Genomic DNA, 27454 nt, shown 5'->3' with positions numbered 1-27454 from the left:
TCACAACTCACCATGGTTACAGGACCCACCAGTTCTCCATATACACTTGTGCCTATGTATTCCATTGGAGATCACCACAGGGATATTGGGCATCCTGCCAGGGCAGATCCAGGGAAGTTGCAGCCCCCACCCACTTACTTCCCAAAATATCAGGGGCACACACCTCCACTGTCTGTCTCTGAAATATTTATTGGTAATAGGGCTAAAGGTAGCTAAGGTAGGGTAAGGAGGATGGGGAGAGGATGGGGAAGGCTCAGGGTGAGACATGCCTTATGGGAGAATCTGCTGGCAGGATTTCCCTTGCCCAACCACCATTAGCCACAATGGGGTGAGGGGCCCCTGGGGCCCTACTTGGCTTTCGCCTGCCTTGGCACTGCCATCTCATCTATGGGCACTGCCGCTTCCAGTTGCAGGAGATTGTGAGTCTTTCACAGTGCAGAAGGATGGGGGGCTCTGGGATGGGGCACCTCTCGTGAACTTGGACAGGCTCTATCTGGACGTCCTGTACATAGGAACGGTGGGGTGAGGTGCTCTCTTCTTTCTCCCTCTGCCATCTTGTCAGCCCTTGCAGGTCCCTGGACCCTCAGCGGGACATCATTCGCACAAATTCTGAGGAGCAAGAACAGATAGAGAAGAGAAGGGTGAGCAGCCCCCAGAGTCTAGATATTCTCACCTCTCCTTGTGGCTGGGTGATGCACTTCCTTCCTGTCCCTGAGAGATTTACACTGAGATAAAATGTGAACTTGGGAACAGAAGCTTTCAGGGAAATGTTGAGTTATCTTATAGTCTGATAGACTTAGATACTTGAGGGTTAATAGAGTATTGGACTTGAAATCAGGAAGACCTGAGTTTAATTCCAGCCTCAAACACTTAGCTGGGTGCCTGGACAAACCACTTAACTACTGTCTGCCTCAATTTCCTCAACTGTAAAATGAGGATAATATTAGCACCTACTTCCCAGAGTTGTGAGAACACAATGAGCTTTGTGATAACAGGAATAAGTAGAGAACTTCCATGTGCTTCAAGATTGGCAAAACACTTTATAAATATTTTCCCGTTTCATTCTCACAACTCTAGGAGGTAGCTGCTATTATTATCCCCATTTCATAGATGAGGAAACTGGGGCAACCAGAGGTAAAGGAGAAGGGAAGGGAATAAGCACTTTAGTGACATTTAGTAGGCATTATGTTAAATGCTTCTCACAACAACCCTGTGAGAGAGGTGCAATTATTACCTCCATTTTACAGTTGGAGAAACTGAGGCAGACAAAGGTTAAATGACTTGCCCAAGATACTTAAGGGCTAATAGGGCACTGGATTTGAAATCAGATAGATCTGAGTTCAAAGCTAGCTGTGTGACCCTGGGCAAGTCACTTCACCTAGTTTGCCTGTAAAATGAACTGGAGGAGGAAATGGTAAATCAGTGCAAGATCTTGGCCAAGAAAACCCCAAATTGGGGCAGATAGGGGGCACAACCCTGGAGTCAGGATGATCTGAGTTCAAATTTGACCTCAGACACTGAATAATTACCCAGCTGTGACCTTGGGCAAGTCATTTAACCCCATTGACTTGCAAAAACCAAAAAAAAAAAAAACCCCAAAAAACAAAACAAAAACCCATTGAGGCCACTAAATAAAAACAACTCAACAACTTCCAGGATCCCCTTCAACAAACTGCCTTCTAGATGGTCTATATTATTTGTATTGGTGCTTCATAAGGATTCTTCTTCATTGGAAAGTCCAGGAGAAAACGAACTGTTACACTATATCTCCATTGTTTCTAATACCACATCCTGAAAATCCCATTTTTGACATTTTACAGTGTGATCTGAGGGACTTTATTTCCCTGTATATCATCTGGAAAATGGGCCTAAAACTGCAAACCTTCAAAAGCCTCAGAAACACTAGTTCTTGTTCCGAAGCTCAGCCAATATTCCACCAATGAATGAACAGAGAGTACCCCATGCCCCTCAGGGAAGCCCTTTGTCACCTACCTTCAAAATCTACACGCCCATCCCCATTAAGATCCACATCCCGGATGATTTCCTCGATGTCTCTGTGACCTACTTGGTGACCCAGTAGCTTCCTCATGGCCTCCCGGAGCTCGTTGGTGCTGATCTCCCCATCACCATTGGTGTCAAACTGAAGAATGGGGAGGGGGGGGGAGTGAGAGGAAGAGGTCCAGGAGGTCACCACCAGCTGCCTTTGGAGGCAGCTTTTTCCCCTCCTACCCAGTCTCTATATTCTGCTGCCTCTTTCATTCCCTGGGATTTTGGCTACATCTGTCCCCAATGGCCTAAGAAGCAACAGCAAGGCTTTTTGCTGATCTAGCCTGGGTTTGGGTGCCTAGAGATATCTTCAGCAATCTAGAATGTAAGCTCTTTGTCAGTAGGGATTGTTTTATTGACTCTTCTCTCCCAGAACCCAGCACGATACTTTACCCATAGTAGGTGCTTAATAAGTTTATTGTTTGATTAGTTGTGTCTCCCAGTTGTACAAAAGTTCCTTGAGGACAAGAATGGTTCTATTTCTTGTCTTTGAATCCCTAGCAGCCAGCATGGTGCCAGGAATGCTATCTGTGCTGTCTGATTGATTGGGCATCACCCACCTCTCGGAAGGCATCTCGAAGTTCCTTTACTCCAATCATATCTGCTGTTTCTGCCAGTAGTTTTGGCCCCATCAACTCTACAAAGTCATCAAAATCCACATGGCCTCCCACTGGGAAGAGAGGTAAAGGTTGGAGTAAAAGACGTCCGTCCCCCACATAGCTCTGCATCACCCCTGAGAATAGCCAACCCAATGATCTCATATTCACATCGGCATATACAATGCCCAAGATTTGAAGAACAAGCGAGAGATTGTCTCTGGCTCATGAGAGAGCTGGATCAAGACAGTCAAATTGATCAAGTTAGATGGATGGGTGAATGGATGGATAGATGAGTGGATGGATAGACAGATGCATGGGTGGATACATGGATGGTTAAAGGAATAGGTGGATGGTTGGATGGATGGATGGACAGATGCATGGGTAGATATATGGATGGTTAAAGGAATAAGTGAATGGTTGGATGGATGGATGGATGGGCAGATGCATGAATGGTTGAATGAATGAGTGGATAATAATGTTTTGTCCATCTTTTTTGAAGAAGTTATGACATCAGGGAGGTGATGCTACGACATGCATGTGAACTGGATTTTAGTGAGAGGGTATTACGCTAAGTCACAGGTCTCACTTTCAGGATGACTAGACAGAGTTGTTTGAGAGGTAATCAGGGTTAAATGTTTTTCCCACAGTCACACAACTGAGGCTGGATTTGAATTCGAATCTTCTTGACTTAAGGGTCATCACTCTACTCATTGAGCCATCTAACTATCCTACCTATGGGTAGATTTGGATGGCTGGATGGACAAATGCATGGCTGGATAGTTGAATGGATGGGAAAGTGGGTTGATGGTGAGTTGGGTGGATGGAGAGATGGATAGATGACTGGTTAGATGTATGGACGGGTGGGTGGGTGGGTGAATGAGTAGTACAAAAGAGTATACGTAAATTGATGAAGACAAGAAAGGAGTTAGAAATTGAAAGACAAAATTGGAATTGAAGGGGAAAGAAACATAAAGAAAGAAAAACTGGAGGAAGAGGATAAGTGGAAGAAAGAGTATTTAGGAGACTCACAGTTCATATTGATTTGCTGAGAGAGTTCTATCAGTTCCATCTCTGTAGGCATGTAGCCCATGGTTCTCATACAGTTGCCCAGGTCCCTGCAGTTGATGTAGCCATCCTTGTCTTTGTCAAATTCTTTGAAGGCTTCTCTTAATTCTAGGAAAGGGAAATCAAGAGGAACACTGCTAGTCATCCTGTCCATCAGTGACTGGGGAAACAACCTCTGGGAAGCAAGAACAGCCCAAGAGCTCAGACCCTCTCCTCCTCATCCTGTTAATTATGATTAAGGATTAAAAAAAGCACTCATTGCCATCTCAGTCAGTTCTCCCACCCTGAAATCCCTCCCCTCCAACCCCTCTTCTGCTAACCCAGTCTGGCCCTGGAACTGTCCAGTCATCCATAAACATTTGGTCCATACCAAGTATGAAATTTCAATGAATTCTGTTCATTCATTCATCCATCAACATTCATTCATTCATTTGACAAATATTGATTAAGCGCCTACTAGGTGCAAGGCAATGTGCTCAGGAGGCTGGAAACATCTCTGCCTCTCCCCACCAGTGTCCCCACCCAGGCAATCCTGGAGGACTTGGCAGCAGTTTTCACCCAAGGGGCCAAGTTTTACCTTCAATCTCCTCTGGTCGAAGCTCTCTGTCCTGCAACAAGAGAACACTCCCTGTTAGCAGTTGCCAGTGGCCTAGAAGAGCCAACAGTAAGGATCCTAGAGTCTCTCAGCTTCCTGGGGCCACAGAGCCCCAGGCCAATGGTAGAAAGCAGAAGAGAGAGAAGTTGGAGAAGGGGGATATCTGAAACCCCCAAACCCTCCCACACGATTTCCTTCTCTGAATCACCCAAGAGTGGAGGGCACATTTCCCAGCCCTTCTCGGGAGGGGTGATGCACAAGACCTCCACCACCATTCCCAGCTCTGCCCAGGCCCTCCTGTCAGGACAGGTAGGCGTGGGTACTGTTGTGACCCTCCTATCCCAGATATTGGGAGGTGGACCTCCGCAGGTTTGCAGGGAACCGAGAGCATCCAGAGGCAAAGCACCTGCAAGGAAAACAGGATGGGGAGAAGAGTCACAACTCGGAGAGAAGAAAGCAGCCCCTCCCCAGGAGAAAAGAGAGAGGTGACACAGGACAAGAGATCCAGAATAAGAAGGAACCTCAGAAGCCAATGAGTCTGATCCCCTTATCTTACCGAGCAAGAAACTACAGCCCAGAAAACTCATAGAAGATTACCATCTTGGGGTCGGAAAAGGATCTTAGAGCCATCTAGTCCAACTTCCCTATTTTGCAAATGAGGGAACTGAGGCCCAGAGAGGCTAAATGATTTGCCCAGATCACATAGGTCGTAGTAAGCTGGGATCTGAACCCAAGTCTTCTGAGTCCAAACCTAGATCTCTTTCCACTATAGCATGCTGCCTCCAATGAAGAGGAAAGAACCCATAATTAGGAGAGAGAAAAGAAAGGGATGATAAGAGGAAAGCAAGATGGGGAATGGGAGATCAAAAGGGTGATAGGATGGTGATGGAAAACAGGGGTCTACAGGAAGGAGGCAGAGATGTGGACAAGCTCAGGGACTGAGGAAATGCACTGTCTCCTGGGGGCAGTGCCATTCATGGCCAGGAAACTTAGAGAGTCAAATCCCTTTTCTCTTGATCTCTTCCCAGAAGACCCCATTTTCCTTCTAGCCCCATCCTCCTGCACAATTTAGAGCACTAGATATCCCCATCCCTCAAGATGACATCAAAGGCAAATGGCCATGTGTCTCCAGTCCCCAATAGCTTGAAGGGTATTCTTCTGATACATATAGAACCTGTATCAGATTGTTTGCTGTCAAGGACTGGGGGAAAGGAAAGAAGGAAGGGAGAAAATATGGCACTCAAAATCTTACCCTAAAAAAATGAATGTTGAAAACAATCCTTTCATGTAGTTGGTATAATAAATAATTTTAAAAAAAGATATTCTCGACTTTTCCCCACCTCATTCCACCCAAGGGAGTTGTGAAAAATATGGGATGGTGGGCAATAGATTCAGCGGAGGAACCCTTCCTCACAAAACACCAAGAAACTGCAGGGTAGGGATCTATTAGTCAACTCCCTATCATCTACCACCGGGGCAGTTAGCACCACCAACTGAGAGAGAAGACATTAATACTCACATCTTAGTTGGGGTGGGGAGTAGCATTAAAAACTCATACCTTTGGGAGAGAGTCCAGGTTTTCATAAAGTACAGGTATGAACATAATGGGGATAGGGTTAAGGGAAGAACGTCGGCCCAGGGCAGGGGACTCCATGGGGAGTATTCAGGCATGTGTAACAGGCATTTTACCAAGATGGCTATTCAAGGAACCCTTTATAATTCACACAGACTTGGGGGGAGGGAGCAACAGGAGTCCAAATCAGATGGGGGATAGCCATAATCCAGGTCTGGGCAAGGCTGACCACTCACCCCAGATGGGCCCCCCAGCATAAAGAGGCATAAGTGCCCAGCCTGGGATATTGGACACCACCTTGGAGGTGATCCATAAGAGGAAATACTGAGCTGTATCTGTAATGGGATTTCAGTCCTCGTAAGACTTCTAGACCCCAAATTATGCACAAGTGAATGAAGATGTGTGCCTTTTTTTGATGTCACCCAACTCATGCTTGGTGGGTCAGCTGAAAACCACCAGTTCTATCTAGTAATGTTCGCTAATGAAGACAATGGACATCTCGGAGTTCACATGTAAATGAGAGATGATTTATATGGACCTTCTTTGAGTAATTGAGTCTGGCAGTGGACACCCGTGGGAAGATGCTGCTTCTATCTCTACTCCATCTTGAGTTCCAGAAAGCAAGGAGTGGCGAATTTCCAAGATTCTACACTGCGAGGGGAGTACCGCTCCATAATGGTCAAGGAGAGTCCCTCCTGGAAGCTCTCTAGACCAATGCCATCACCAGTCCAGACCTTTTCCCGATACTGACATGGACAGGACATCTTCCCCAGTAGAACGTAAGCTTCTTGGGAACCGGAATCATATTTTTTCCTCATGTCCCTTAATGCCAATGCCTTCCCTTTATTCATTAATTCCAATTTAGCCTGTGGAGAGCCTGCTTGTTCATAACAGCGTGCATGTTGTCTCACCCAAGTCCATTCTATTGGATCAAATAAGGATCCAAAAAAATATTTTATCCTCAATCACTAACACAGTGCCTGTCATACACAGTGGTGCCAAACAAATACTTATTCTCTGTTCCTCCCACCCATAAATTGTGAGCTACTTGAGATCAGGGGCTGTCTTCTGCCTTGCTTTGTAACACCAATGCCTGGCATACAGTAGGCGCTTCATCAATGCTTATTCCTTCTCTTCCTTCCATCAATAAGCTGGGAGCTCCTTGAGATCAAGGATTGTCTTCTACTTTCCTTTGTATCTCTAGTTCCTGTTATACTGTAGGTGCTTAATAATTTATTGTTGTGATTATGTATTTATTATAGTGATTATTTATTAGAGTGATAATTGCCATCTCTTCTTCAACAGCATTAAGAAGCTGGGGTAGGGAGGGAGAGCCTGGGTGCATATCACCAGGACCCAGTGATTATATATTCAAAGTTCCATTTCTTCCAATAACATCCTCTCAAGTATCCCTCCCCCTTTTTCCCCCTCCCCCTTCCCTGCCAACACATACACACACACACACACACACACAGATGCCTCCAGTACTAGAAGGAGCTCCTTTCTGCACATAACTGGAGAAGCAGGGGCATGGAGTCCAAGAACAACCATTATTAAGTACCTACTAGATACCAGGCAGTTCACCAATATGATCCCATTTAGAGAGGTGCAGGATGGTGCTGGCACAGCATCCACGGGTTCCTTCCCTCTCAGGTTTCCCCAGAGCTTCTGGGCTAAGCAAGCAGTATGCCTTTCCAACAGCAGGCAGAGGGCAGAGCTGAACTAGCTGGGCAATGATCCCAGCCCTATGCTCTCCCACTGGGCTTTGAAGTTTCTAGATGGAAATGAGTCCATGGGCTGCTCTTGGAGGGAGACCAGCCATATACACAAACACAGGGTGGAAATCCATGTGCTCCCATGTTGTGGGGAAAGGGAAATTGTTTAAATAATTATAGTAACCCATTTCTCATTAAAGTTTACAAAAGCACTTTTTTCCATAACAACCTTGTGAGGGAGCTGATAAAAATAGCACATTTGTATAATGCTGTAAAGGTAGCTAGAGTGTTATTAAGTCTGTATTACAGACAGAGAAACTGAGGTTTAATTTCTCCCTCCACAGAATGTCATTTCTCCCTCCTTTAGGACTAAGACAGGTTCAATGTCTTTGTGTTCACAGTACCAGGAAGATCTGAGTTCAAGTCCTGATTCTGTTACAACTGTGTGACCCTGGACAACGTAACTTCTCAGCCTTCTGGGAAGCTGTCAAGATAAGTTGCAGAGAAGGTCTTTACCTGGATTGAAGGAGAGGAAGTCTCCCCACTTGAGATTTCCCCATGCCAATCAAATCACAGGTCTAGTCTTTATCCCTATTTCATATACATGTTATCACCTCAGTAGAACAGAAATTCTCTGAAAAGAGGGATAGTTTCACTTTTGTCTTTGGATCCCCCTACCCGCCAGAGTGGAGGGAGGGAATAGCTTTTATTAAGCACTTACTACATATGAATACTATGCTAAGTGATTTACAAATAATATCTCTTTGGTTCCTCACAACGACCCCATGAGGTAAGGGCTGCTGACCCTATGTTACAATTGAGGAAACTGAGGCAAATGGCAGTGAAGTGACTTGTTCTTCAAAGTCACACAGCTAAGTCTGAAGTCAGACTTAAAACTCAGGTCTTCTTGACTCTAAGATCAGCACCACCTAGCAGTCTCAGAATTGGGGTTTAGGGTTTAAGCACTAGAATACAGTCAGTGTGCAATAAATATTTGATGACTGACTGACTTGCCCAAAGTCACCCAGCTAGTCAATGTGGGGTTTATATCTCTACCTAGCTACCAAATAGTCAGTGGAGATTTGTAGGCAGATAGCTTTTCTAGGGAGTTACAGCATGGGTGCTTACTGAATATTTATTGGCTGATGGGATGGATAAATGGATTTGCCCAAGGTCCCCCAACTATCAGTATTGTGGTCACTTTCCATCTACACCAATAGTCACTGGAAAAATGTGAGTATGTAGCTTCACTTGACCTACAACACTGGTTGCTCACTAAATATTTGTGGATAGATGGATGGATGGGTGGGTGGATGGATGGGTGGGTGGATGGGTGGGTGGATGGGTGGATGGATTTGCCCAAAATCACCCAACTAGTCAATCATGGTCACTTTTCATCTACCTCAATAGTCATTGGAGAGATGTAAACACCTAGCTTTCCTAGAGCTACAGTACTGGTTGCTTTCTGAATATTTGTGGATGGTTGGATGGATGGACAGATGGATGGATGGACAGATGGATGGATGGATGGATGGATGGATGGATGGATGGATGGATTTACCCAAAGTCACCAACTAGCCAATATCATGGTCACTTTACATATACCTCAATAGTCATTGGAGATATGTAAGCACCTAGCTTTCCTGGGGCTGCAGTACTGGTTGCTTTCTGAATGTTTGGGATGGATGGATGGATGGATGGATGGATGGATGGATGGATGGATGGATGGATGGATTTGCCCAAGATCACCTAATGAGTCAATACTGTGGCTACTTTCCATCTACCCCAAAAATCACTGGAGATATATAAACTCCTAGCTTTATTGGAGCTACAGCACTGGTTGATTACTGAATATTTGTGGATGGATGGATGGATGGATGGATGGATTTGCCCAAAGTCACCAACTAGCCAGTGTCATGGTCACTGTACATCTACCCCAATAGTCATTGGAGATATGTAAGCATCTACCTTTACCAGAGCTATAGCACTGGTTGCTTACTGAATATTTGTGGATGGATGGATAGATGGATGGATGGATGGATGGATGGATGGATGGATGGATGGATAAAAGGATGGGTGGATGGATGGTCTTATCAAAGTTCATCCAGCTACTAAATATCCTCCTCCCAAATACACACTGGAGATTTCCAGTCAAATGTCTTTGCCAGGAAATCGTGTACTGAGAATGGATCTCCATCACCCAGCATCTGTATATCTGTGTAGGAGGAAGTAATTCAGATGTGCCATAAGGATGGAAGGGGGTAAGGTGGGTAGGTAACTTTGCCAAATGGATTCAAGGCACAGCTGTGTGTATGGAATTGCCAGTGGGGTTTAGGGCTCTCCCCTTTTTCCTCTGGAGCCCTGGATGTTGGCCAGGCCTGATCTTGCCCCACCACCAGGATAACTTACGTACAGGTTGCCTGTTTTCAGCGAAACCCTTGCGCAGGAAGATACAAGCAGGGCCCAGCAGATTATGCATGACTGCACAGTTCTGAGCCAGCATCATAAGAGGCCCAGGGAATTCGGCGGCCACCAGCCCTTCCTCACTCGTCTGAACGGCTGTGTAGCATGTCTTCTCCTCCTGGTGGATCTTCAGCCAGCATCAAGCAAATAACACAAGAGAGGAAATTATCTCCCCGGCTGATGGGAGTCCTTCCTGAGGCAGCTCCAATAAGGAGACAGATTGGAGTATGGACAGGCAGGCCCTTCACAGCTGAGGGAAAGCAGCCCAGGCCCATTATCTAGAACTTAGAGGAGCAGTTTTCAAGGGGACCTCTATCTAGCCCAAGGGGAGAAGAAAGCCTCCACCCCTTTCCCAAGATAAAGCCAGATACAACTAGAGAAAATTTATACACACACATACTACACATACATTCATGTGCATGTACAGACAGAGAGGAGTGATTCTGTTGCAAGCATTGAGGGTTTTTCACTGAGGGATGATGATAGTGACCAGACCTATGATTTCATTGATGTAAGAAACTCCCAGGTGAGGACATTCCCTCTACCAATGCAGGTTGGCACCTTCTCTATCACTTCCATTTTTGAGGTTAAATGACTTGCCTGGATCCATATAGGCATGTTTGAAAGGTATATACATATATGTGTCCAAACATATACATGTCCATGGACAGACAGTATCAACCTTTCAGTGAGGATAAGCACTGGACATGGGATTTCACTGGTATAAGGCACTCCCTCTTTATGCAGGTTGGCAGCTTCTCATTTTAGAAGGAAATGAGAGGGTTTGGAGGCTTGGCAGGGTTACACAGCCAATACAGGGCAGAAGTAGAATCTGAATCCAGATCTTCCTAGTTTCAAAACCAGTTCTCTGTTCAGTCTCTTTTCATTGAGAAATTGAGTAATATCTTTCCTGGGTTGGGACTCTGTAATCTCAACATCACAGTAACTGAGGCTGGAGAGTAACTTCCAAAGTCAAGAAGCTTTGTCCCCCACTTCCTTAGTTACCAAGTGACCTCACTACTCATGCTAAGGCCCTTGATCTGACCCCTAAGATTACCCAGTCCCACTTGGCAAGCTCTGCCCATGACCCTCACACAACAGGGGAGGCTAAGAAAACTGTCACAAATGAACTTGAACCTTTCCTGACCTTATTTCTAGATGTTCTCATTTGCCTACCCCCCCCTGTTGGTTTCCTCCTCACTCAGACCACTTCAACCTAAGTCAGTAGGCTGGACCTCAAGGGGCTGTGAGGCTGGAGCTTCCAGCTGGCAAAAGAGCTTGTACTTGCCATATATAGCTGTGCTTCAGGGCCTGGGATGACTCCTTCTCTCCTATCGTTCCCATGCAGCTATAAAAAGTCAGAACTGCCCACTGGGCCTTCCCCCTCAGCACAGCAACATCTAAACACCACGTTCCAGCCATCCCCAGAATGCTGAGCATCCTCCCAGAAGTCAGATGGGAGAGACTAGAAACTGACCTCAACATCCTATAACATTAAATCTCCTTGCTCCGCCTCTGCTGTTGGTGTTCATTGGTTCTATTCAGGTGTTGAGGATATGTCCTCTTAGTAGTACCCCAGAAATATACTTCTGAAAATACCCTGTTCTCCCGCACACCCTTTGGGGGCTTCTAGCTCTTTAGTTGGGTACCAGTGTGTCCACTATAGTGGTATCCACTCCAGTGTATTCACTGAGGCAGATCAGCTCCCGTAGTTAGGGAATGGAATGACTCTTCCTCAGTTCCTCTCCCTGCCAAACTCCAGTGCTGTGAGACCAAAAGGGGTCCCCAGGCTTAGTTCTGCAAATACTCGTGAAGAATGAGTCATACTACCTGTGGAGGGAGGTCAGTTGCCTTTCCTTTCCTTTGTACCCCCAGCTCTGGAAGAGAGTGAGTGCTTAATAGATAATCTATTTATTTATTATCTGTTTCCAAAGTTCTCAAAAATTATATTTTAAAGGAATCTGTGAAATTATGCTTTTAAAAATTTGCTAACTATATTTCAAAATAGTTGTTTCCTTTGTAATCCCATGCATTTTATTTGAGGAATGTAAAAACATTATTCTGAATCCATGGGTTTCACTAAGTTGCCCCCCAAAAAAGTGCTCTCTCTCTCTCCCTTCCTACCCGTCTGCCTCTGTCTTTCTCTCTATGTACGTATGGATGTACATGAAGAGAGACACAAGAGGCACCTTGGTAGGGATTTAAATCCTACTTCTGGCAATTACTACTTGTGGGACTTTGGGCAAGTCACATAACTTCTCTGGCCTCAGTTTCCTCTTGTGTAAAATAAAGGTGTCCCTTTATTAAAATAAAGGGGTCCCTCCTAGATCTAAAGCATTCTCTCACAATTCCTGATCCTGACAGTCTCAGAAAGAAAAGGATTCTGGTCAAGTTACCTCTCAGATTAGATGACTAGAGTAAGGGGCAGTAATATAGCCAATCTGAATAACCAGGTGCTCAGAGAATTCCATTATAGTTGGCAAGTGTACCCAGGTTAAAGGGCAAGGCTTGAAGCAGATTTCTCAAGGGTATTCTCCAAAAAAATCAGAAACTCACACACACACACACACACACACACACACACATTCTCTCTCTTGCTGTCTCTGCCTCTTTCTGTCTCTCTGTCTCTGTCTGTCTGTCTGTCTGTCTGTCTGTCTGTCTCTCTCTCTCTCTCCTTTGAGTTCAGCAACTAAAGTTAAGGAAGGATAGAGAGGATACTCTATGAAGACAAGGACTGTGCTCACCTTTGACCTATGTATGTCTACATTCAGGATTTGTTTTGGAAGGATGGGAGTTGATTCCCAGATCAATGTAGAAATAAGCAAAGTTCTCATAGCAGGGAGGACACATTTTGACCTAAGAAATAAACAGTGGGTACAAGTGGCTATCGTCCATAGTAATGCTCCCTAAATCTAAAGGGGGGAGAGCCCTTAGACATCATTTAAATTAAACCACTCTCTAGTTTACAGATGAAGAAACTGAGGCACAGAGTGATGAGATTATTTGCCCAAAGTAACAGAGCTAGAATGCAATCCCAATTCCTCCAAATCTAAACCCAGGGGCTTCTACAATTCTCTGGCCAAAAATAACACCTAACAGAGCCTAAACTGCCCAACTCAGCCAACACTGGTTCAGTGCCCCTCATCCAAGGCCAGATCTCTCCCTACCCCATCCCCGGCCTCCACTCCAGAGACCCAAGCACAGTTTCCCACAGACTAACTCAGTCTCTGGCAGTAAAGAAGGTTCCATCATAGGCTTGCAATGAGAATGTCTCTCCAGGAAGTGACCTTATGGCCCAATGCTATGGAATATCACTCACACTCAAATTCTCATCTTCAACGAAACTAATGCTTTGGGTGCACAGCCCTGCCCCCCAACCCACTCCTTTGTGCTCCCTTTTGGGGCAGATGGAAGGAGGGGGAAACCATCAGTACTCGAGATAGGAGGGAAGCCAAGAGAGGATCATAGATCCCTAGAGATGGAAGACACTAAGGAAGGCCATGGAGTCCGAACCCTTCCTTTTATACAGAGGAGAAAACTGAGACTCAAAGTAATTTGCTCAAGATTGCAAAGATAGTAAACAGCAATACCAAACTCTGCAATTATCTCCATTTTTTTTCCTGTCTAAATCTTATTTGTTCCTAGTTGCCTACATGTTGTCTCCCCCATCACACTGGAAACTCCTTGAGGGAAGAAACTGTCTTTTGCCTTTGTTTGTATTCCCAGTATACTGCTTGGTACACAGTAGATATTTAATAAATGCTCACTGATTGCCAACAGAGCTAAGATTCAACTGGTATCAACTCCATCCAGATATAATGTTCTTTCCCTGAAAATATTTCGGGGCGTTCTTCCCCCGCCTTCATCGTAGGCGATGCAAGCCTCCCCACAGAAATCCTCTTGGATTTTCCACCCTATTTCCCTTCTAATCTTCCCATTGGGTGGCACAGTGGATAGGGCACAAGAAGACCAGAATTCAAATTCTGCCTCAGACACTAATGAGCTTTGAGACCCTGGGCAAGTCACTTAACTTCTGCTGTCTGTTTCTTCACTCATAAAATGAAGAAGTTGGGCCACATGGATTCTAAAGTATCTTCCAAACCGATCTGATGAATTTTCTCCTTTCTTCATCTTATACCCTCTTTCCCCCTTCTCCAAAGCTCAAAATGAGAGATGGAAGGATGGAGAGGGGCAAGCAGGGAAGGGTAGAGAGAAATCATTGGTACAGGAGAACCACAAGAGGTTCTGATTTTCTCATCCAGGGCCCAGGATGAATCTGTCCTATTGTGTTTTCATTTCAAATCAGATTGACTGCAAGCCTTGGGGCAATGGACTGGCTCTTTCATGGGCTAGGACACAGCTTCTGATTCTGAGCACCGAGAAGCTAAGCTCCGAGAAGATGATGACAGGCTAAGGACACAAGTGGGGGAGGGAAGAGGAGCTTAAGGAAAACAATCAGTCCGCCAAGAGAGCCGGAGGAAGAGGAAAGATTAAGAGGGGTTTGATATGAGCTGCTTAGCTAAATAAGGAACACGAGGGACAGAGATACTTGCAAATGTGAGTCTGAAAAAAAGAGCCCATCGAACTGGTTGTGCTAAAGAGAAAAAAGATGAGGGCAGGAAATATAGGGGGAGCTGGGGATGTGCTCCTTGAAATGAGCCCAGGAGATGAAAACCCCAGTTTTTACACAGAATAATCCAGCCATAGTTATTTACTTTATAAAAGGATTCAGGATAAAATACCTTGTTAGAGTGAACTTCCCTAAAACATTTAAACTAAGTCAATTTATGGAAACTGATTTTATCTCTACTTTTAAAGTGCCTCTCTATGTTTGGGGATCATAAGATGGAAGGGTATTTATTTATTCATTCATTTATTTATTTATTTTTAGGTTTTTGCAAGGCAATGGGGTTAAGTGGCTTGCCCAAGGCCACACAGTTAGGCAATTATTAAGTGTCTGAGACTGGATTTGAACTCAGGTCCTCCTGACTCCAGGGCTGGTGCTCTATCCACTGTGCCACCTAGCTGCCCCAATGGAAGGGTATTTAGATACCATCCAGTCCAATCCCTTCTCTTTATTAAGGGGGGAACTGAGACCCACAGAGGGGAAGTGACTTGCCCAAGTAAGTTACTGAGATCCTGGGACTGCAGTCCAGAGTTCCTTTGAGTCCACCAAACTGTACGGGCCCTGGCCTGGCCTCAGAGGGACCTGGCTTGAAGCCTGATTATCTGAGAGTTCCAGGGCTGGCTTGAGCCCATGCTTGAGATTGTCAGTTCACGTCCAACTGCTTTAGGTGGCCATATGAGTTACTTCAAAGAACCAAAAGAGTAAGAGCTGAGACCCAAGAAGGAAAATACAACCAGTAGTCCCTCCAGGCTGGCATGACCCATCCAGTTCCTCTCTATGGATCTGACAGAAAGACTGAGACCACCATAATCAGAGATCCACAGCTGGAAGGGACCTTAGGGGATCGAGTCCAACCCTTCATTTTATAGATTAAGAAGCTGAGGCAATGCCCAAAATGCAAGTGTTATTAATAAAAGATTAACTGCCCAGAAATGATGTCTCTTAAGCTTTTTAAAGGGTTCTCTCCAAACCCTGTACCTTCTCCAAAAACAATTCCCTTACTCAACACAACACCTATGAAGCCATCCGTGCTTTAGAACCCAAGCAGGGCCAGGAAAAATACGTATAGACCATCTCATCCCCCAGGGTGCACACCCGTGCCAAAGCAGGTTTTGACATCTGCCTGCTAGAACATGGACGACAAAGACATTATCCAGAAATCCAAACAAGGAGGTATGTTCAGACCCGAGCAGCCAGCTCTCTCCTCTATGTCTACATGCACAGAATCATGACCGCAGACACACTCTTTTCTAAGGCTGAAGTTCTCTAACTGAGCAGACCCCGAAGAGACAAAAAGACTTCAAAAGGAAGTTGGGGGGAGTTGTAAAACAGGGGCTTAGCAAGACTCAGATCCTCCTCCCTCCACATTCCATCTTTCCTTAGCCTGTGACGTGGCCAGTCATGGAACCCCCTGGCTCGCCTCAACTCCACACCTACCTTTCTGGAGAGGTTTCTCAGTGGAGACTTCACACAGTTGCCCATAATATGCTGAGAATGTCTCCCCAGGGCACTTGATCACAAGGGACTGAAGGTACCAGAATCCATGAAGGAGATTCTTTGAGGGGGTGGGGGGCCAAGTGGCCACAGCCAACCCTTCTAACCTCCTGCTCCAACTTGGCTTAGCCTCCTGTCACTGGGCTCACTAGTGTACTCTCCTGCGTCTGCTCCTTCTCCCACTCTCCTCTCTCTCTCTCTCTCTCTCTCTCTCTCTCTCTCTCTCTCTCTCTCTCTCTCTCTCTCTCTCTCTCTCTCTCCCCCCTCCCTTTTTCTCTCACTGTCTGTTTCTCTCCCTCCTCTTTCCTATCTCTATCCCTGTATCTTTTCCTTCTTTCTCTTTTTTCTCTCTTCCTCTTTTCTCTCTTCTATCCCTTCATCTTCTCCTTTCTCTTTCCACCTCTCCCTTCTCTCTTCCTCTTTTTCTCTTCCCCTTTGCTCTCTCTGTCTCTTTCCCTGTCACTCTCCTTTCTTTCTTTGATTCTGTAGCTTCTCTTTTCTCTCTCTCTTTCTGTCCCACCCCTCTGTTTTCCTCCCTTTTATCTCTTCCTCTCTCTCTCTCTCTCTCTCTCTCTCTCTCTCTCTCTCTCTGTCTCTCTCTTTCTGTCCCTGTCCCTCTCCTTTCTCTCTTCTATCCCCTATCTCCTCTCTCTCCCTCCCTCTTCGTCTCTCCTTTTTCTCTCTCCCTCTTTGTCCTTTCTCTCTTCTTTCTCATTCTCTCTCCCATCCCCCACCTCCCTCTCCCCCTTTCCCCCCCTGTTGCTGCTCTCTGATTTGTGCTGCTCTGAAGGCTGAGTGGTTTTTTGGTTTGGTTGCTTTTGTGTTTTACTTTCTGTACTCTTTCTTGATGAGATTGAAGGGGAGGAGGGAGGGGTTAGTTGAAAAAATCACTGAGTGAGAGTAGCAAAAGCTGGAGAAGGTGGATGGGTATTAATGCTTCATCCCCCCCCCCCAAATCTGCAGGGAGATTGTTTCGGCGGTAGGGATCTGGAATGGCAGCTGCAGATGGGAATTAGGACAACAGCGCTAGTGGGAGCCTCGGGAATCTGGCTAGTTTCGGTCCCTGCTTGCCCCAAAGCCAACACATCACCCAGTTTCTGAGCTTGTACATTCACGCACAACAACACGAGCATCCAAGCACACAGAAGAAAATGAGAAACTCTGCAATGAGCCCTGAGCTCATTAAGAGCAAACGCTGAGGACTCTTCCTGATAACCCCTTCATGGGAACTTCCAAGTCCTGCTTCTCGAAACCCAATTTGCTTCCTTCCTTCCTGTTGGTATTCATTTGCTTTTGATTTACCAGAAGGTAAAGCCTGGGATCAAATCATTCATGTGTCTTGGTGACCCCCAAGGGGAACTTAGGGATGTTTCCAGGGTGTTTGTTGCTGGCAAAGAGCCTGAAGCCGGGTCCATCAACATCCAAGGATTGGGGGACACTCCTCTCTGAGAATCCTGAGGAGCTGCTGCTGGACCCCAATTGGTCTTCTTAGATGGCTCACGTCTAGCCCTGAGCTGTTGACCTTGATGGAGATGGGAGTGTTTGGATTGGTAAGCTACCTATCCCCACTCTCTTCAGTTTCCTGCTTTGGTTTAAGATGATTTCAAGTAGGTTGACCCCAGAAGTCGAGTCAAAGCACATGCTAGGTTCCATAATGCCACAGGGCCAGGCCAAGGTTAGAAGCTTTCCTTAGCAAGAAGCTCCCAGCTCCTATGCTAGACCGTAATAGTTGGTCATAAGGTTTCTTAGTTATTCTTCAAGGAATTTGCACCTCAAGATGAACGAGATTGATTGGTCGGAATACCATCTGCAGACTCAGAGACCAGAAAGAGGAGACGAGAATTTCCTCTTGGACCCCAGAACCGTAAAGGCCTGGGAGGGTGAAGACCAACTATCATCAGTTTTTAGGGGTGTCAGATGGTAAGGGCATCCTTAGTGGTTCCTCAGAGGCCTTGCTGCCATGGAAGCTGGTCCAGAAAGAAGATGCCCCCCCCCCTTCCACCGCCTCTCCTGGATCCACTGGCAGCTGAGTGGGAAGTGAGGAGGCAGCTCTGAGGAGGGAGCTCTGTCCCTGTCACAGCAGAGACGTTCATCAAGGGAGTCATTCGGCATTAGTGTTTCAGCCAGTCCCTGAGAGGGAGATGTTGCCCTAACAGAAAAAGAGGAACCTGGTTGACTTAGAGGCCAAAAGGCCCAGAAGGAGAGGAAAGCTTCCCTAGAAGCTGGAAGTCCTGAGGATGACAAGGGAGCAGAGCCGGTGATCCAGATGGGTTGGTTGTCCTCCCTTTCCTTCACTCCCTCAGAGAGAAGATGGAGCCAAGCAGAGGAAGCACCAGTCAGGAGAGACAGACTGGGGAGGAGCAGAAGATCCCCAAAGCTGACGCTTTTGTAGGATTTAGGACCGAAGGGATCTTGGAGGCCCATCATCTTGCATTTGAGATCACCAACCTTGATTCGTTTTGCTCTATTAGAACATTAACTAATTGTAAATTAATTGCAAAGTGTAACAAGCCAGGATAGTTGTATAATTATTCTTCTGGAGAGACCTGACCAAGGTCTCCCAGGCAGCAGGGGCCAGAGCCAGAATCTGAGACTGGGGCCTCTCTCCCAAATCCCAGTCCTTTCTCTGCTTTTCACTGCGTCTGCCATATAATCGACCCTTAGTCGATGTTTATTTGTTGGTTGCCAAGTTGTAACTTCTGGGTTTTATTTAGTCTAAACTAGAATAAAGCCTTGAACTCAGTAAATTCCTTATTTTTTTTAGGTTTTTGCAAGGCAAATGGGGTTAAGTGACTTGCCCAGGGCCACACAGCCAGGTCATTATTAAGTGTCTGAGGCCAGATTCGAACTCAAGTCCTCCTGACTCCAGGGCCGGTGCTCTATCCACTGTGCCACCTAGTCGCCCCTTCACTAAGTTCTTAACTGTCATTGATGAGTTGAGACAGAGTCATTCATAATTAGAGAAAGTTGGGTCCCAGAGAAGTCTCAAGGTCATCTCACTGTACTTACATCAATGAATCCAGGGTCTGTCATCTTGTCCCTGTATTCATAGGAGTTTTAAAGAGAGGACTGGATGTGATGAGACTTCAGAGGCCATTAGTCTTACCCTCTCATTTTACAGAGGGCGAAACAGACCCAGAGACATCACAGAGACAGCGCTAGAAGGGACCTCAGAAGTCATCTACTATGACTGCTTCATTTTACAGAGGAGGAAGCTGGGGCCCAAAGAAATTAAGCAGTTTGCTCAATGTCACAAAGCTAATAAGAGAATATTAATTCAGATCCAAGCTCTTCAAGGCTGTGCCAGTAGAGCAAACGCTAGGGTAGATTCTCCCTACTTGTGGTCCTGGCAATGTCAGACTGTGGGCGCTGATTGAGAATCAACCTGGGAAAGCACTTAGGAAGCATAAATTCTTGGACCATGGACTCCCATGAAACAAAAAAAATACTTAAATGACTCTCTTGCTGCTTAGCTTCTGCAAAGGAATGACAGAAAATGCATTTGGACCCAAAGAGCTGGGTTCAACTCTAACTCTGTCACTCACTGACACTACTGTCACTAATTTACTCTGTCACTTATGGTGGACATATCACTTAAATCCTTTGGCAGTGGGGGGCAGCTAGAAGCACAGTGGATAGGGCACCGGTCCTGGAGTCAGGAGGGCCTGAGTTCAAATTTGACCTCAGACATTTAATAACTGCCTAGCTGTGTGACCTTGGGCAAGTCATTTAATACCATTGCCTTAAATAAATAGAATTCAAAAAAATTCTTTGGGCAGAGAGAGTTTGACACAGCGGGAGGAAAGTCAGTCTAACCCAACTCAGACGGAAAATGGTTCTGTGGTTCTGGGCTAATCAAGTAAGCTCTCAGTGCCCCAGGTAATTCTGGTTTGTTTGTTTTGTTTATTTGTTAGTTTTGATTTTTGCCAAGGCAATAGGGTGAAGTGACTTGCCCAAGGTCATACAGCTAAATATTAAGTAAATATTAAGTTTCTGAGCTCACATTTGAACTCAGGTTCTCCCGACTCTGAGACTGGTGCTCTATCCACTGCGCCACCTAGCTTCCCCGCCCAGGTAATTCTAACACTATAAATTGCAGAACAGGTAGTGAGGTCTTTTAGTGGAAGAAGGGGTTTGAAGTTTCCTTGAGAATGAAATCACAGGTGAGTCTTTTTTTCCCCTTCAGTTGTGTCTGATTTTTCTTGACCCCATTGGGGTTTTCTTGGCAAAGATGCTGGAGTAGTTTACCATTTCTTTTTCCTGCTCATTTTACAGATAGGGACAATGAGGTAAACAGGGTTAAATGACTTGCTCAGGGTCACACAACTAGCAAGTGTCTGAAGCCAGATTTGAACTCAGAAGGTGAGTCTTTCAGACTCCAGGCCTGGCTCTCTATGCTGACACTTAGCTCCTCTAAAATCATTGATACGGTTTCCAAAAGGTGGGCTGATGACCCTGAGAATTGTCATTTTTAGACAGTCTCTGGGTACTAGAGCAAAAGAATGACATTTTCATTATATTGTGGGGGTTTTTTAACCCTAAGGTATGTTTTGTAGAGGGGGGAAAAGCCGTTTAGACTAGCTTTCTTAAGAGTGAATATGGGGACAGCTCGGTGGTGCAATGGATAGAACACCAGCCCTGGAGTCAGGAGGACCTGAGTTCAAAGCTGGACTTAGACACTTAATAATTGCGAAGCTGTATGACCTTGGGCAAGCCACTTAACCCCATTGCCTTGCAAAAAAAAATAAAACCTAAAAAAAAAGAGCGACTATGTTGCCTCTTCTGTTCCTAAGCTCTGCTCTGATCCCAAAGGTTAGTTCCAGTGTGAACATGAGGTCCTCCTGAAAGCCCAAGGCTCACCTCACTTAGAATCATCAGAATCATCCTCGTCCCTTCCAGGCTAGCTACATTGCGGTAGCTCCTGCCCCCTGGAGGCCAGACCTGAGCCACACAGCAGCTCATTGACCTTGGGAGAAGTACCTCTGTCCTTGGGGGAAAGAGGGGCCAGTGCCAACTGACTCAGTCACAAATTGGCCAATCATGAGCTTTGGAGGCTGCCTTAGAGAGAGAGAAAACCCCTAAAGAACAGCAGAACCTCCTCAGTAAAGGATGGGTGATAACCTGGATGAAGCTGAGAAAGACTCAGGTGACCTCATGATTCCCAGAGCTGGCGTGTGTGTGTGTGTGTGTGTGTGTGTGTGTGTGTGTGTGTGTGTGTGTGTGTGTGTGTGTGTGTGTGTGTGTGTGTGTGAAAGAGAGAGACAGAGACAGAGACGCACAGAGACAGAGACAAAGACAGAGAGAGGGAGACAGAAAGAGAAAGAGAGAGAGAGAGAGAGAGAGAGAGAGAGAGAGAGAGAGAGAGAGAGAGAACACCTTAGAAGACAAGACGATACTTATAGCATGATACAGAGCTGAAAGGGACCTTCATCTCATGTTTTTTCTTATTCTATAGATAAGAAACCCATCCTTTACTTTATTCTATAGATGAAAAAAAAGAAAGGTAGATGATTTCCCCAAGGTCACACAGTTATCTTGTGGGGCTCCTGACCCCAAAGTCTACTGTACTTCCTACCTAATGGTATTCATATCAGAGAATTATGGTTTTAAAGCTTGAAAAGACCTTAGTGGCACATGCTTAGAATTCCTTATTGTACAGATGAAGAAACTAAGGCAAAAGGTTAAATCATCATCATCATCATCATCATCATAACTATTTAAATAAAACTATAAAGTTAAAGCAGACTTTACATAAGTTATCTTATTGGATTTTTACAAATACCCTGTGAAACAGGCGCTCTCATCATACCCATTTTACAAATGAGGAAACGGAGGTTGAGAGATAGTAGCTACCATTTAAATAACACTTTAAGGTTTGTGAAGCAAACTTTACATAAGTTATTTTACCAGATTCTCACAAATGTCCTGTAAGACATGTGCTCTCATCATACACACTTTACAGATAAGAAAACTGAGTTGAGGTTACGTAGTGATAATAGTTACCATTTAGACAACTGTTTTAGGTTTGCAAAGTGAGTGTTTACATTAATTATATTTTTGGATTTTCACACTAACTCTGAGGTAGAGGTGCTCTGAAAATAACTACTTTACAGATGAGGAAACAGCTCAAGAGAGGTTAAATGATTCGCCCCAGATTGCACAGCTAATAAGTATTTGAGTCAGGATTTGAACTCAGGTCTTTCTGATTCCAGATTCAGATTTCTATGCATTTTACTAATGTGTCTTGAATAAAATTGAATTGAATTTACTCAGAATTGATGAGAGGAAAGGGTGGATTTTTAGCTGAGGGGGCCAATTATGGGAATAAATGGCCATTAGGTTTAAGGAACATTGGAAATAAATAATTGGATCAGAGAGCTTAGAAGGATAAACCCCCTGCTGATTAGGAAGGAGATTGCTATCAGTGTCCCTGCTAAGGCCAGCCCTCTTGGAGGAGGTCAGGGGGAGGAAGGGAATACGTGTTTATTATGTAACAGACTCTGGGCAAGTGTTGAACAGATGTGCTCTCATTTGATCCTCACAACACCCTCTGAGGTAGGTGCTGTTATGACCCCATTGTACAGCTGAGTAAACTGAAGTGAAGTTTCAATCTGCCCAGCTAGTAATGATCTGATGCAGAATTTGAACTCGGGGGCTTCTTAAGTCCAGGCTCAGCCCCCTAGTTGCCTCTGCCTCACTCCCAAGGAAGGGTAGAATAGAAACAGCATGGGCTGTTGTTTACAAAGATGATTGAAGTAGATGTATTTGTTCCTGCATTGCCATGAATTTGGCTGCAATGGGATGCATATCCCAGTGTAATTAGGGCCCTGATTCCACTGGGGGCAAGTTGGCATAGTCAAACTGAAATCTGAAAGGAACCTCAGAGACAAACCCTGGGTCTGAGTCCAGATTTGAATGTGAGTCTTCCCACTTATAAGCACTCTAGTCACCTTACCATGTTGCCTTTCATTCCTATTGGAGAGTAGAGACAGAGATAAAGCCATGATTTCACTGGGGGCAAGTGTTCACAGCCACAGACTGATCTGGAAGGGACCTCAGAGGCAGACCCAATGAGTCAAAATCTGAACATGGGTCCTCCTGACTCCAATTCCAGAACTCCAATCATCCCACCAAAATTGGGTTTTATTCCCACTGGAGGGTAGAGATAGAGATAGAGTCATGATTTCTCTGGGGTGGGGAGCTCCCAAGAAGAGGCCTTCTCTGACTCACAACAAGGGGTTTCCATGATTCTGCACCCCTGTAGGGCCATGTCTCCACATCTTGACCCTAAGGTAAGTGTAAGTGTGCATAATGTGCACATTCTCCTTCTCCTCATGCAATAACATATATATATATACGTATATATACATATATGTATATATACATATATATAATATATTTTTATTTATTTTGTTAAATGTTTCCCAATTACATTTAAGCTAGTTCAGGCCCCCACCCTAGCACTGTGAGCCATATGCCATCAGCAGGTCAGGTACCTTGATATCTCTGGTAAAAGACAAAAAGGGTAAATGATTTCACCCAGGGTAACATAATCAATATTTGTTAGATGCAGCTCTTGGATCAGGTTTTCTTAAGACTCCATTACACCGTACTCCATTTCCATTTTACAAATGGACAAACTGAGACCCAAAAAATGTAAACAGATAGCTAGGAGTTGCAGGTGTCCCCAGGAGGACCTGAGTTCAAATCTAACCTCAGACAGTTACTAGCTCTGACTCTGAGGAATTCACTTAACCTATATCTGCTTTTGTTTCCTCAGTTGTAAAATGGGAATAATAATGGCACCTACCTCCCAGGGCTGTTGTGAGGTTAAAATGAAATATTATTTGCAAAGCATATTGCAGACCTAAGGGCTAGCTAGATATTATCATCCCCATCATTATTAACAATAATAAAGTGATATCATATAGTTCTTACATGCCCGAGCAGATCAGTGCTCTTTCTATGATATCAAGTCACCTCTCCAAAGGTATACAGAAATGGGTCCTTGGCCCGGCACTCACCCTTTCCTGAAGCACTTCCATTGTCAGTCCTCCATTTCAACCTCTGACTGTGATTATGAATAAGCAGAAGGAGGGGCTGGTGTTAAAAGCCTCCACCAGTATCCCACCTCCCAACTGGCAGCCATAGTTAGACTTGATAGAGCATTTTCTACCTACTTTATTCACTATGGCACAATTTCATTTAAATCAGAATTTACTGGGCCTGTGATCCATCTATGGGGATTGAGAAATTCCTAGGGCAAATAGAGGTTAGGAAAGAATAATTGCTCTCTTTATGACAGGGTCTGGCACAAACAACCCACTTTTTTCTATACAGAGGAGTCTTTGCTTTCTCCCTAGGGTGTAAACCCTAAATTAACTGGACTTTGAAGACAAAATTCACAGTCCCTTTAGCCAGAGAAGCTCCCAGAGGGAGGTATTAAATATTTGATGGGATACTCTTGCTTCATTGATTCCAGTGACCCCAGTGGCATTTCAGAAAGGTCATCAGGGTACTGGGTTGGATTCATCTCCTCATTTACGGGCGAAGAAAGTAGACCATGAACACACAGCTGAGCTTCTCTGAATAGCCCCTGTAGCATCTCCTGCCGATAAACGTGGTAGGACTGAAAACAAGTGTCAATGCTGATCAGTAAAGAACCGGACAAAGGGGTTGCTTCTGCGATGCTGCATCCTTACATTCTGCCTCTGAGATCCTGACATCCCCATACAGTGGTCTCACAGTGTGCACCCTAACCCACCCTGTATTACCATCACACATGGTGACACATTAATGAATCGCAGCAAGGTTCTCCCTGGAGCCGGCCCATCGCCACATAGCTTTCGTAGCCTGGCCTCAAGATCGCCCTCCCAGAGAGCCATCTGTAGCCCTGTGACCCAGAGAACCCCCTGCAAGAACAGATCACCTCACCACTGGCCTGCCAAGCCAAGTGATGGGCCATTGCTGCAATCTGGGGGGGATGTTACTGCATTAATGACAGACCTCTGCAATAATCAGCTACTTCATAGTAACATTTGGGAAAGGGTTGGCACAAAGCACAGCCCACTGCCCCAGTGCTGCTCCCATATGTCCAAGAACCCAAACCCAGGGAGCTGAAACTAACCCATTTGGTTGAGCTGAAATGAAACTCTGAGGACACGACTCTCAGACCATTCTGTATCGTTTAGGCAAGCCCCAGTGAATACACTCCCAGGCAGGATGCTGCCATCAAATGACTGCATTGCATCCTTCCCCTGACTGAAGCAGCATCCAGTCTCACTACTGCACCAGGGAGAGTTTTGTCTGAGTCAAACTCAGAAGATTAAAAGAAAACCTCCCCCCCCCAATTTTGTTTGAAAAAGAAAGCCAAGCAGTTCGGGGGAGTTCAGCTGCTCATTCCACCTCGGCCCCCCATTTCATGCTCTTGTCCTCCACTGCACCCCGGTCTGGTTTCAGAAGATAGAGCCCTTTCTGCCCCCTCGTCCTGATCAGGACAGTGACTGAGGCGACCTCTCGAGGGTCCTTTGAACCCCAGGATTCAGACTTCATCCCAACTGCAGATGGGACCTGACTCAGGGTGGTCCCAAAGCACCTCAAGACCAAGGCCCCGGGACAGCCGGCATGCAGACTGCTTCCCGGGCAGTTTCTGCCTTCCCCTCGCGTTCCCCACTGAGGGCTGCCTCCGGCCCACTCCGGCGCCCGCTTGTCGCCCCCTCCTCTCCTAGCCCGCCTTCCCGGCTACTCCTGAAGACCTGTCCACTCCCCTGCTCTCTTCCTGGTGCATCCCGGAGTCCGGGGCGACGAATCCTAACTCGGTCTAAGTTGCTCGTCCTTGCCCCCTCCCCTGACCGCCCCCCCCCTTAGTCCCCAGGCTCATCCGGACTCTCGGTTCTTCGGGCTCGCACTAGCCGGGGGGGCAGAGGCACCGGAGCCCCTTCCTGCAGCGACCCGGACCGCGCCCGGGACCCCGGTCCTAGCCTCCGAGGCCGGCTGCGCTTTGTCCCGGCTTCGGCGGGCACGCTCGGGGCCCTGGAGCCCCGCGCCCCGGGCGGCCGCGCCGGGCGTCCCGGGCCAGTCGAGGGCCACCGGAGCCCTGGGAGCCGCGGCCGGAGCGGCCGTGGACAGCGCCGGGTGCTGAAGCTGCGGGGAGCCACGGCGGAGGGGAGGGGGCCCCGGGGACCCCGGGGGTGGGCAGAGAGGCCCCCGCCCCCGAGAGGCCAGCCCTCCCCGCCGACCCCCGGGGGCCCGGGCACAGGTGGAGGGAAGGGGCCCCCAGAGGCCAGCCCTCCCCGCGGACCCCCGGGGGCCCGGGCACAGGTGGAGGGAGGGGGCCCCCAGGGGCCAGCCCTCCCCGCCGACCCCCGGGGGCCCGGGCACAGGTGGGGGGAGGGGGCCCCCAGGGGCCAGCCCTCCCCGCGGACCCCCGGGGGCCCGGGCACAGGTGGGGGAGGGGGCCCCCAGGGGCCAGCCCTCCCCGCGGGCGGGGGGGCGGGGTGGGGGCTCGGGCTGGGGGCGCGGCCCTTACCTGGCCGAAGGCGGAACTGAGCATGGGGCGCAGCTGGTGGAGGAAGGGGTCTGCCTCGGGCAGCGCGGCCCGGGCCCGGGCTCCGGCCGCCCGCAGGGACCCCCGGGAGCGCGTCCGGAGGCCGAGCGCCGGGGACAGCCCCCGTTCCTCCCCAGCCCCCCCGAGCGGCGGCGGCGGCGGCGGCGGCGGCGGGGGGGACTCCGGGGGGCGCCGCCGGTCGCCCCGAGCCCCGTCCTCCCGCGGCCCCGGCCGGCACAGCGGCCTCCGCGAGCTGGGATCCCCCGGCGGCGGCGGCGGCGGCGGCGGCGTCCCGGGGCGGCCGGGCTGGGGGCGCGGGGGGCGGCGGCCGGGGGGCCCCGCCGCCCAGCGCCGGGGGGCCCGGCCGCCCCCGCCCGCCGCCGCCGCCGCCGCCGCGGCCGCCTTCAGCAGCGACGTCTTGGACTCGCTCTTGGCGATGGACGAGCTCATCGCGGCGGCGGCGCCCGCGCTGGCATGGCCCGGCGGCTGCGGGGGCGGCGGGCACGGACCCCCCACGGGCGGAGCCCCGGGCGCCCGGCGGGTGCCCGGCCAGAGGACGCGCTGGAGGCGGGCGCCGGCCCCCCGCCGCTTAAATGCGGCCCCGCCGCCGCCGCCGCCCATGTGACGGCGCAGCCTCGGCGCCCCGGCCCGGGCTCCCAGCTGGCCCAGCCAGCCCAGCCCGGGGCGGCCGAGGGGGCCCGCCTCGGAGGCGGCTCCTCCGCCCCGCCCCG

At 47.6% G+C, this 27454-nt stretch overlaps 1 protein-coding gene across 3 annotated transcripts; it reads right to left on the bottom strand.

Annotated features, from left to right (window-relative positions):
* Positions 1-169: 169 nt before the first annotated feature.
* Positions 170-27173, bottom strand: CABP1 (calcium binding protein 1). Of its 3 annotated transcripts, XM_074206023.1 has the most exons (7): positions 16121-16711; positions 10007-10183; positions 4288-4318; positions 3675-3818; positions 2607-2716; positions 1993-2140; positions 170-609 (listed from the first exon to the last, which is right to left on the bottom strand). In XM_074206023.1, the coding sequence occupies exons 1-7, from the start codon at positions 16163-16165 to the stop codon at positions 584-586; spliced, it is 681 nt and encodes a 226-aa protein (XP_074062124.1). In that variant the 5' UTR covers positions 16166-16711; the 3' UTR covers positions 170-583. The 3 variants fall into 3 exon arrangements, with proteins under 3 accessions (XP_074062124.1, XP_074062123.1, XP_074062125.1); XM_074206022.1 differs by lacking the exons at positions 10007-10183; positions 16121-16711 and adding an exon at positions 26706-27173; XM_074206024.1 differs by lacking the exon at positions 10007-10183.
* Positions 27174-27454: the final 281 nt, after the last annotated feature.

Source organism: Macrotis lagotis, chromosome X (genome assembly GCF_037893015.1).
Source record: "Macrotis lagotis isolate mMagLag1 chromosome X, bilby.v1.9.chrom.fasta, whole genome shotgun sequence".
Lineage (NCBI taxonomy): Eukaryota > Metazoa > Chordata > Mammalia > Peramelemorphia > Peramelidae > Macrotis > Macrotis lagotis.
Note: the sequence above shows the minus strand (reverse complement) of the source record. Positions and strands in the feature narration are given on the sequence as shown.